At 40.7% G+C, this 11,763-nt stretch overlaps 2 protein-coding genes across 2 annotated transcripts in view; both read left to right on the top strand.

Annotated features, from left to right (window-relative positions):
• Positions 1–588: 588 nt before the first annotated feature.
• Positions 589–3,116, top strand: rpl22 (ribosomal protein L22). The gene is made up of 4 exons (XM_008321035.3): positions 589–731; positions 1,060–1,170; positions 1,568–1,692; positions 2,937–3,116. The coding sequence occupies exons 1-4, from the start codon at positions 720–722 to the stop codon at positions 3,076–3,078; spliced, it is 390 nt and encodes a 129-aa protein (XP_008319257.1). The 5' UTR covers positions 589–719; the 3' UTR covers positions 3,079–3,116.
• Positions 3,117–3,266: 150 nt separating this feature from the next.
• The window catches only part of chd5 (chromodomain helicase DNA binding protein 5), a 35,155-nt gene continuing 26,658 nt past the window's right edge, over positions 3,267–11,763 (top strand). Inside the window, 2 exon segments of the mRNA XM_017036724.2 lie at positions 3,267–4,495; positions 10,797–10,951. Coding sequence (XP_016892213.1) covers positions 4,429–4,495; positions 10,797–10,951 — 222 coding nt within the window. The 5' untranslated portion in view covers positions 3,267–4,428.

The raw sequence follows: 11,763 nt of genomic DNA, 5'->3' as shown, positions 1-11,763 counted from the left end.
AATGCAGAAACACTCTGGTAGTAGCCGACAGGATCCCACTGCCAGGCAGCTGACAGAGCCCGCTGAGTGCCAGCCCCTGTATGTGCAAAGGTGAGATATATATTGGTGTCCCAAATTATTTGTATTACTTTAAATAAACACTGTCTATTTCTAGTTTTTTTTAAATTGTACATTGAATGTCAAAACAGAGAGAACATTAAAGCAAAACCTCAATGCTTGTGATTCCCTGCCTGTGCCCAACCTTTTTCTAGGGTTTGTTATTAGTATTTTCTTGTATTTACTGAAACAAATGTCAAAAAAGTGTATTACTAAGTTACAAATCTCACATTTGTAAAGTACTTTTTAGAAAGTTAAACAATTTATTTCATCATTTTAGTTCTATATGATATGTACATGTACCTGCAATAGTGTTTACAAAGCACAGAATGACATTTTACTATTAGCAGCGGAGCTATTTATAGCAGCACCACATTCCACAAGTTTCCACTGCTACTAGTATTAGATTTTTGCGAGATATTCAATAACATACTCTATTTATTAAATAGATTATAGTAAAGGATGACTAATTAGTACATGGGTAGTTTTAATAATTCAGTTCACAGGGAGAGACATTCTTAATCGAACCCAAAAAGTTCGACGAAGAGTGTGATCGATTTAGCAGCGGCGTATTATACGTCCTGCGCAATCTATCCTCCTTCCTTTTGCTGAACGTGTCAGCCATGGCCCCGATTGTGAGTACCTCACTAGTCGAATAAACTGCCAACCTACTAAATATGTCAGGATATTTCTGACATACATTTAAGTTATTTATTTGTATTAATTATATATTTACGTAGCAGCGACAGAGTGAATGTCCGATTGTGTTTAATTTACTGTTTTGGTCACCACGTTGGGCTAACACTAGATGCTAACGTTAGCTAGCAGCAAACCTGAGGAAACTGTCGTGAAATATAAAAACGGTTTAAATGTTTCAATGTTCCGCAGTGTTGGCAGCACTGTCTCATTGATAGTTATTGTTTTTATCTACAGTTAAAGTTTGTTTGTAACCATGTGTTCTAGAAAAAGCAGTTGGTCAGGAAACCGGGTGGGAAGAGGAAGAAGCAAATCCTAAAATTCACCCTGGACTGCACACATCCTGTGGAGGATGGCATCATGGATGCTGCCAATTTTGTAAGTAAATCAGGTCACACACATGCTCTGTGATCCAAAAGCGTGAACCAGTCTCCATTTCACCTAAAGGGCATAGCCCACTGAAAGTGACACTTTGGAGCAACAGCTTTTGGACAAAGTGTTGGTCGAACACGGTTCATTTTGTATCAATTTACGCTCTATAATAATGTGCAGTTAGTTTTGTATAAGAAAATATTGTTGATGAGAAATACAGAGATGAATGAGTGATGTATTTGTATTATTGTATTTATTTTGTGATGTCATGATCCAAGCAGATTTGTATCAAATATAGTTGTCAGTTTCTTGTAGTTATTTTCTTAATCTGCAGAGGTTCTGGTTACGGTATTTTTATTAAGATGCATTTTTTCGTGACCTGCTGTTTTCTTTGCACTGACAGGAGAAGTTCCTGCAGGAAAGAATTAAGGTGAACGGAAAAGCTGGAAACCTCGGTGGTGGTGTGGTGTCCATTGAGAGGAGCAAGAGCAAGATTGCTGTGAACTCTGAAGTTCCCTTCTCAAAGAGGTATAGCATTTTAATTTGGCAGTGCTTTACAAGTCATGTATGTACTGTGATGTCTACATAAACATATACATTCAGAAAGGAGACCCTCGTTTGTTTGTGAAAATAAACATATACATTCAGAAAGGAGACCGTCGTTTGTTTGTGAAAAGTATTAGTTTTCAACAAAGTGTCAGTTTTTCATCACTGCAGGCTTTTAATCAAACACTTCAACAATTCCCAGCGTTCAACCTCTACACTTCAGGTGTATTTTTTCCGTCTGTTTTAAGATTACCGTACAACCTCAGGGTCGCCCAGTCTCTGGTCATTTTAGGAAAAAACTCTGAGAGACTGATTAGCAGGTATTATAAATTCGTTTTTAAATTTGAATTGTGGAACAATCAAAACTCTAATAACCTAGCAATGTGCAAGTGTTAGTGGTGTACTATACAAAAGAATATCAGCTGAATATTCAGCTTAACTCTGCCTGTACTGAGAAATACTTCAAAATACCAGTCTCCCAGCTGATGTATATGAATTGCAGTGAGTGTGTTGCGGTACAGAATAGACTCAAGACTCAACACATTTATCAATACATTTATATTATTCAAGACATTTGGATGTTTTGGTCTGAATTTTGTAGAAACCTGTTGTCGATCAGCTGCCAAACAAGTCTGACTTTACAAACTTTCAGGGTTTTAAAATCTGCTCAAACTGAAGTTCTAATTGAACAGCTGTGTTTTAATGGCAACACAATACACCTTGAATACTTGGCCCTACTGACCACAGGTATTACAATATTATAATACCTACAGTTGACTAGAATTGTAGGTTGGCAAAATGAAAGAACTTAAATTAACTGTGATATTTTATTCAAAGTTGGCTCTAACATATTGTACTTATCATATTCTTTACAATTATGTAAAACCCAGCATCAGTGTGGACGGCAAAGAGTTAATTTCATTGCACAAAGAAATTAATTTTTCTGTTGTATGTGACATTGAAATCTTGGGAGACGTTGCTGTTGTGAGTTGTACATCCTAAACAAGTCTGATATTCTGAGCTTTACTGTGTTAACACACATTATTATTTAATTTTATGGCTCCATAGATTAATCAGATATTAATAAAATATTAACTAGATATTTTTGGAGCTTTTCAAGATAATTATGTTTCAGATTTACAGATTTACATTTCCACATTTAACAGATTCATGTTGTTAAACGTTACTTTATTCACCTTTTTTAACCACACCGTTCTCTGTTTCAGGTACTTGAAGTACCTCACTAAGAAGTACCTGAAAAAGAACAACCTCAGAGACTGGTTGAGGGTCGTGGCTAACACCAAGGAGAGCTACGAGCTGCGCTACTTCCAGATCAACCAGGATGAAGAGGAAGAGGAGGAAGATTAAATCTGACACCACTTTTAATAAAATACTCAAGACACAAATGGTCTTTCTTTTGTCTTTTTTCTGTTTGTGTTTAGTCAAATATTTAGGCGGTGATGTGTAATATTCTTCAGGGAAACAAGTACTGCAGCAACAAATCCTCTTCATCTGTCTTCCTGTTTCACAGCATTTCTGTTTATTTTTCTCTTTCCAGTCTTGGTAGATTTCTTTTTTTATCACTCCCAATTTTTCTTCCCTTTTCACTTTACTGCATTAGGGTCTTTTTTGTGGATTTTTGTTTGTCTTTTATTTCCTTCATTTATAGATTTGTCTCCACCTTCTGTCTAACTGCACCTCCTCCCTGTTTATATGTATTGCTCAATTTTTTTGGTCTAATTTTTCAGTCTCAGTGTATCTTGTTCTTTTCAGGGATTATATTCTGTCATTTCTCGTTTTGTTCTTTCTTTCTGCCTCTATCTTTTCATCTTTGTTTCCGACTCTCTTTGTTTCCGTCCATCTCTTTTGTATCTCCCTCTCTGTCTCTCTCTTGCTTCTCTGCCTCCCTCTCTTTTACTGTCTCTCTGGTCCAGGCAGTGTTACAGACAGCTGTGCTGGTTACCATGACAACAGTCTGTGCTCTTCTCAGTATGAAGTCATTAGCGCGCGCGTGGTTGTCTGGAAAAGGCGGAAGTTGATAAACATTGATAAGAGGAACATTTTAATTGTGCTTGATTTCACTCGGAGCTTTTGTCACCTTTAATTAAAACAACGTGGCTTGTAAAAAGAAAAGAAAAAAAGCACACAAAAAAGTAATTTAAAATCAACAAGCATCCCGTCTGTCCCACCTGGAAGCAGAGGGACACGGCCAGAAGTTTGTCTTTATTTGTGGAGCAGGGAGAACGAACCGGTGACAGCCGCAGCAGCAGCGGGGGAGAATCCTCTTATTAGTGGCTGACTGTCCTGCTGCACACCCAGGGAATTATTATCATTTTTTTTACCTTTTATTCCCACAGTACTAGTTAAAGTGGTAACTAGTGGAGCATGCCTAACTAGTTGTGGGTGAAATTATGGGATGTATCGTCATGGCAACAGACCAGACGTCACAATCTGGGCATGTGTGTTCCATTTTTGTCTTTCTTATTTTTCAGACTGGTGGACCTGGATAGAGATCAGTGGAAATATTTATGTTTATGCCGGATAAATATTTATAACTTTTAGAGAGAAAAGCTTTTTAATTTTTTTAAGGTAGTTTATATTTCAAACTGTGCGACGGTTAGATTTTTTGGTGAAGAAAGCGGCAGAGCTGCGGCGTGTGGAGGGTTAACTTTCTGTATCCTCCACTGAAAAAGGGGGTTTGGGGGCGATGAGCTAAAGATGCCGGGGTCGCTGAGTAATGAAGACGAGGGACAGGACGACATGGATTTTGGAGACGACATGCCAGGTGAGGAGGAAGAAATGGGGGAGGCGGGGTGTCCTTCACATTATTTCTGCGCCGCTACGCCTTGAAATGCGGGGGAAAGGGCTTGTCCTGAGAGCAGGAGCAGCAGGAGCAGGGGGTGGAGGAGGAGGAAGGGAGGTGGGGTGCATTAGGCGAAGTCATGCAATTATTTTGTGGACGATCCAGTTGTCTTTAAGGTGGGAGCAGTTTGATTTCGAGGCTGTCCTCGCATGTGTGACTTCGGCTGCGAGAGACGTCCACCGCTGCACGGTTTGTCTTCTGGGCCGATTTTCCTCCTTTCTCTTTCCCCGGCCATTCGCTGTGCAAGTGTCTGGCTGTGTCTCCTGTCCTAAAACGCAATTTTATGGGTGAAGATTGATGCTTAACACCGCGGTGTTCATTTTTTGTGGAGAGTCGGCGTTGCTGTAAAATGATGGCGATGTTGCCTCGTCCTCTGTAACAACGCCTGCTCGTGCTGTTCGAGGCAACGGTGGTGCCAACATCATCTTGTAGAAATGATGTCTTCAGGTGGAATCCTAGTGACGCTGCTCCAACTTTATTTCCTCCTCAGCACTGCATGGCCGCAGAGGTGTGAAAACCACGTGTTGGCCACAGTAAACACAGCTTATCCATTTACTCAACCACGTCCTCTCCCCTGCCTCTGGTTATTGACGGTTGTAATGCTCGGGTCACCACATCCATTGACTGCTAATTCCCCTACTTGAGAGGCAGTTGAATTAGTTCACGTGCTGGCCTCACACAAAACCTAATTTGGGTATGATCTCCAGGGGCTGAAAATGACACCGTCATCCAGTCTGCCTAAAACTTTATTAATGAGCTGCCTGTTGGAGATTGTACTTGCCATGTAGATACATGTTTTTTATCACTTTGTAATTACCCCCCACTGCCCCCCCCTTTTTTATCACTTTGTAATTACCCCCCCACTGCCCCCCCCCAAAAAAACTAAGAAATTGAATCATTGAGTAAATAACTGCATGTTTAGACAATAATGTATTGATATTCTATAAAAAATACCCTAATCAGCATGCTGTAGTACAGTGTAGCAGTGGTCAGTGCTTTGCCTTACAGCCAGTCAATGTGTGAACCTGCGGAGGATGGATGGATAAATGTCTTTAAATCAGAGATGTCATGATGCAAAGACGCAGAGTGGAGTGGAAAATTACAAATGAACCAAAAGAGAAGACATGGTGTTATATAATGAGAATAAAAAAACAGTGTTTTCTGCACCTGGGGAGTTCCCTCAGCAGTCTAGGCCTGTAGGAATAGGAAAAGTAACAATTGAGGTTTACCTGAGCCAACCTTAACTAAACAAGTTAGTTTAAGTTCTGGCTAACTGGGCACTAAACTGTTGACCTTAGAGTGTTATGACTAAGGTTGGCCTTGTGTCGGACTGTATGACCCTGTGCTGTACTCATGAACAGACAGCATATGTGTAATTGCTCTGTTGTGTCTCTGTGCTGGGCCAGTGCAGTACATGGTGTTGTTTTTTTATTCTCTTCTATGTGGTTAACTCTCAGCATTCAAATTTTGATTTCACTTTAACAGCAACATGTGAGAACCACGTTGGTGTAAGGTCATGAAGATCCGAGGCAAGGCAGAACTTATATCTTTAATCACACACTAAATCACCACATATATATATTTTAAACTAAGTATAAAATACTTTTGACTTTAGGACAAATAACAAGGGATAAATCGAAGTCTTCATAGATGAAATAATATGACATTAGGATTACGCAGTATTAGTAGTAGCAGTAGCAGTAAAAAGTAATTGTCTTCAAGTATCTCTGATGCTTATTCCTTTTGGATTAATCCCAGCAGTCAACAGGCGAGGGTGGGGTAACACTGGGGCAGTTCTCTAGTTCATCTAAGGGCAACATAAAGAGAACATTCACTCTTAAATCCACACCTGCGTTCAAGGAAACACACAAACATATGTCAAGTAAAAGCTTAAACCAGTGATCATCTTGCTGTACAGCAACAATACCACCTGCCGTGTTGCCTTAGAGATTAGGTTTCCTGCTTATATTTCAGTCTTGTACATTAAAATAACTCCCAGACCTTGCATTCAAACCTTTGTTGTGTATTTCCGATTGATAATTCAAATGTGGAAAAAAAGTACAGCAGGGAATAAACAAGGAAGGAAATGGGAGACACAAAGAGAAGTGTTAGAACGTTTGAGGCATGTGTGACTGCCAGCTGTAGCCTGAGGGAGAACACAAGCACTGATGTGTGTCGCCATAAAACCACAGGCTCAGTAAAACAAGTGAGAGGAAGCAAAGGTGCTGCCGATGACGGCAGGTGCCACTTCTTCTTCCACGTTGAGAGACACATACACTTCTTTTCTTGTGTCAGTCTGGTGTCTCATGTCGGCAGCTAATGTTCTTCCTGTTTGAAAATCAGCGCCTCATATTAACACTGCGAAAACATGGAAAAGCATTGTTATGCTGCCGGTGTAGGAGGCGCTTTAGGAACAGTTTACGACCCCCATCAACAGACATCAAAGTGACAGACAAGGTCAGGAATCCAGATCACGTTTTTTTTCCCTCCGCATAAAAATTCTCCAGTGCAATTAAAACTGAGCAATGCAGAAGCACATCCTGAGGGAACTTTAGAAACCTAAATGTTATCCCATTATAGCCTTTATTTGGTGTGGAGCATGGAGTGTCCTAATTCCCTTTGTTCTGCTCCGGGTTCTCGACACTGACACAGATTGTTCCATTGTGTTTTTGCCTTTAATTGTTTTGTTCTTCTCTAAAATTAAAAGATTATCATGGGCTTTTTGTGAGCATGCATATGTTATCCCTAACTGGAACAAAGTCTATTTTTGGATTCTTTGCTGCAAAGGTTGACACCATTCTTTTCTGCTGTGCGTGCGTAGACTAAACCCTCAAAATGTATGTATTAGAACAGGCTTCGGCCTCTGAGCTGTTCTGCCTCTGAGCGTTCTTTCTCTGTGCTGAAGGCATTATGATGTTGTGCATTATGCGCGTTGGATGGTTTTAATGAAGCCATTACAGACTTATCCTTCCATCACTTTGATGACTCTGTTTACTTATAATAGTGCATGGATGTCCTCGTCTGAAGGCATCTGACGCCTGAGCCATAAGCACAAAATCAATGAAAAAAACCCTCTGGCTGTGTCTTGCCTTCTGTGTAGCCGACAACGCCAGTGTGACTACATATTTCCCCGCACGCACCAGAAGTGAAAGGGTTAATACTTATTTTCAGTAATCTCTAGTCTCCCCAATTGGCACTCTCTTGTGAATCCCTCTTCTAATTGGTAAGTCTGTGTGGCCAAGCCCTTCTAGGAATGTTGGATTTGCATCACTGCCGCGCAGCCACACTTTGTCAAGTTAGTCTCTGACTTCCACTGAGGAACGATGTATTATGTGAAAATAAAATGATCCCATCTTGTCCTTTCCTCTGGGAACTCCACATCCCATTTTCTCCAGCAGGACTGAAAGGGTCACACACAGTTGTTTTTAAACACTCAGTTGTACTGCTGTGGAATCCTCTAATGACTAAAATCCTTGAGGACAGCCTGCTCAGTTTTTAAAATTTTTTTTTATACCAGACTCCAAACTTACAGGTCAACCACAGATGTTGCAGCGGTTTTGCTAGGCTAAACTTCAAGCACAGCAGTTATGAAATGCTAACATCAGCACAGACACGGTCTAAGGAAGATACCGTACACTCAAGACATCATTGGCAATAAAAATCTTTCAAATGGATGCACTTAGGTTTGCATATTTTCCTACTGTCCAATGCTGATGATGCAGCACTCACTCAGTGATGTTGTAGCATTTTAACACGCTTGCAATGAAAATGCTGAAGTTTAGTAAAAACTAAAGTTAAGCGGTGTTAGCTTGCATAAGCTAAAAAAAGCTGACTGTAAAGGTGAACTCGGGTCAGTTTTAATATATATAACAGCTCTGCTCTTACTTCAGTACTCAGTGTAAACTGTAAAATTGTTGTCATTGTAAAATAGTATAAACACATTATCCAAAACGACCAAATGTGAATACAGCTGAACAGCGAAAAGCTAAACTTGAAATTCAGGAGAATACACTCTTTACCTATTCGCTCAAGATATTGTTACAAACACAATGCAACATGAACTGCTTCAAATTGAGGCAATACTGTGCATGTTGTTTTAAATCATACTACTCTGGATCAAGTATCCTTTTGTATACGCAATAATGATGTTCCTGATAACGCCCCCAAATATCAGCTCTGTGTTGAAATCGAGTTCTCCTCATGGAACTGTCAGTCACTGTCCATTCAATGAAAAAAATATGGGTGTTTACAGACTTGTTATTGTCACCAGTCTTTTATTTGTGGTTTATTTGCGGCCTCATTTCTAAATCAGGACCGATTTAGATTTAGCCTGTTTAGCTTTAGCCTCAGGTGACAGAGAACGTGTATCCTTAAAACCATTACAGTTGATCTCATGGAGACTGGACTGTTTCTCTCCAAATATAGATACAGATTCCCCATAGATCTCACATTTTCACCCTATAGTAATGCTAGTGTAGAGAGTCAACAAAGTAAACACAAAGGAACTCCAGGGTTCATAGATTACTGGATTGTAAATAAAACCAGTTGAAAATCTTTTTTCAACATTTTAAATAAAAACATCAAAATTGACCTCACTGTGTGTGTGTGTGTGTGTGTGTGTGTGTGTGTGATACCTCCTGCTGCTGTAGCTAAACACAGGTAAGTGGCTGGTGAGGTTTTCGTCCATTACCCAGGAATCCCTTCTCCCTGATCTTTCTCTCCAGCTGCCCAGGGGAGTGGTAGCCTGCAGGGCTAGTGTGGCTGATTGGCTGTGATACATGTGCTGCATATTTAATTCCCTATGACCGGGGTTTCTGCATGTGAAGGCAGACGCACTGAGAGAAAATGAGCAGAGAGGGAAAATCAAGTCGCATCCTGTGTGAGTTATTTTCCGCGTGTCTCCGTAATGTGATGCATTGTTCAGGACTCTCTCCCTCTCTCCTCCACTGACTCCTCTGTGACCCACTGTGGCATCGGTGCAGTCTGCTGCTGTGCTCCGCAGTCAGCACGTTTGTACACAGCGGCTTTGAGACAGTACGTCTGACAACCAGCAGCAGGTCGTGTTAGTGCCAGCGAGCATGAAAGGCGGATGATATGCTCAGTATACCTCAGTGGTCCTCCGGGGAGTTCCCATTTAGCAGCAGGGCAGGCACTCCATCTATTTGTCATCTGATGAGTAAAGTTGATCCACACTCAATGATGTGTGGTTATGGGTTTACTTTGCCAAGTGCTCCTGTGGGCTGCAATTCATCATTTTTATTTTTCTAAAAACTGACTGATTTTACACCTCGCTGCTGTGCTGAGAAACGCCAATATGTTGTATTATTGACCTTCTCTAATGATGTCATTTGCACTGATTAATCGTTTTCTTCTGTGGGATGTTGTTCTTACCAAACTCTAGTACCTGTTCATTTAACAAACATGTTTGCACTAATGTTAAAAAATTATAAAAAAAAAATCAGAGAAATCCCTCATCGTCCATGCTGAATGCTAACTGTAGCAGTTTTAGGACTAGATATATTTACTAGGGCTGTTGAAGTTCACAATTTAATCACGTGTTTCATCACTGTGTTGAATATCCAATAAATCGGACGTTCCTCCACTTATTGTTGCTCCAATACACAGTTGATCCACATTATTTCCACACACTGCAGGGGAAAGTTTGACAAATCACCTAGAGCATTAACATAGCATATCAATGCCAACCATTCAATTGTGGAGGATCATTTTCAGGTCAGAGGCCCAGCTTACCTCACACCAGCCTCACTGAGATCAGGGCCGTGAACCGTCTATGACTAACAAGCTCGTGAAATAGATTGTGAGGGACTATTGAAAGATTACGGTTTTGAAAGAAACTTTCAAAGCATTCTACAAGATGCACATTAACGACAAAAAATCACCAACTCTATGAAACAATCTTTACTTTTGCATATTTCTTTTGACATTTTTACATATATAATATTATCATTTGGATTTGTTACAAAATTCATCTGCTGTTATTTGTCTTTCCGTTCCAGCAGTTTATAATTAGGAATATTGTTAATTACAATCATGATTAATCGTGACTAATTGAAATAATGATTAATCATAATTAATCAGATCAGAAATGTTTGACAGCCCTAATATTTGACTTCAACTTTCAAATACCTCACATCTGTCTTCCGTGCTCTGCATGTGCATCATGTTCCTGAGCAGATGTTTTTTTGTCTCTTTTTTTTGCTAGCAGATGAGGATGATGAAGGTGAGCGCAACAACGTTCCCCTCACTCCCCTCGACAGCTTCTTCTCGGATGACGACTCTCTCAAGCAACAAAAGAAGAAGAAACCCAAAAAGATAAAAGAGGGGAAAATACCCAAAGTTATAAAGAGGAAGAAGGAGGTAAGGTGCAATTCCCACTCACTCACATCCATCAGCACCTTGGCACACAGGTTTGGCAGACGACTTGGCTCCAGTCGCAAACCGTACTCTTGTCTTTTCTCAACCCACTGCTTTTTGATGTGTCTGCAATTGGAACACAGGTTTATTTTGGCTGTTGGACTGCTAAATGAGAGGCAATGGACTGTCTCAGGCAGAGGGGGAGGTTGGCAGCCGTGCTGCCACTACTGCCAGTGTAAGCAGTAGGGACCAAGTGTCAGTTTAGAGCGTAGATTTGTGCCCGTGGTGCTTATGGCAGGAACTGCTGTTTATGCAAGGTGAGTGCAGTGTCCGGAGAAATCAGCCAGAAACATTTGAATTGCCCTTTGTTGACTCAATGGCTCATGGCCTGCTGAGGAATTTCAACGGTTTTGTTGCAAAAAACCCACTATTTTGATGTGAAATCGAATTATTTTGGTGGTTGACTTAATGTTTCAGGGAACTATCGCAAACAGGCTAAAGAGCTGGATGTGGCTCAGGAGCCATAGGTTGCAGACCCCTGCCTGTGGCGTACTCAGAGTATTTGTAGTTTGTCACGATTTCACTAATCAGTGGAATTCACTGATTCCCAGTGTCTGACACCACACACACACACACACACATACAACAGTGGGTAGGTTTCCCTCTGCTGGTTGGTGAGTGTTGGCCGTAGTTGTCATCAGAAGCTCCACTGGTCAAACTTCCACCAGACCGTTTGGCTGCCCCCCATGAACACTGGGTTCCTGAGGGGGAGCACACTGTTTACATCTCTGCAATCTCCCCTCCATCCCCTTTGG

The sequence above is a fragment of the Cynoglossus semilaevis genome, chromosome 11 (genome assembly GCF_000523025.1).
Source record: "Cynoglossus semilaevis isolate Cse_v1.0 chromosome 11, Cse_v1.0, whole genome shotgun sequence".
Taxonomy (NCBI): Eukaryota; Metazoa; Chordata; class Actinopteri; order Pleuronectiformes; family Cynoglossidae; genus Cynoglossus; species Cynoglossus semilaevis.
The sequence above is the reverse complement of the archived record's forward strand: the minus strand, read 5'-3'. Positions and strand labels throughout refer to the sequence as shown.

Excerpts from the sequence above, each read along its gene's own strand:
- rpl22 (XM_008321035.3), top strand. Across the intron at positions 1,171-1,567 it reads TCATGGATGCTGCCAATTTT|GAGAAGTTCCTGCAGGAAAG; the intron begins GTAAGTAAATCA and ends TTGCACTGACAG. Across the intron at positions 1,693-2,936 it reads GAAGTTCCCTTCTCAAAGAG|GTACTTGAAGTACCTCACTA; the intron begins GTATAGCATTTT and ends TCTCTGTTTCAG.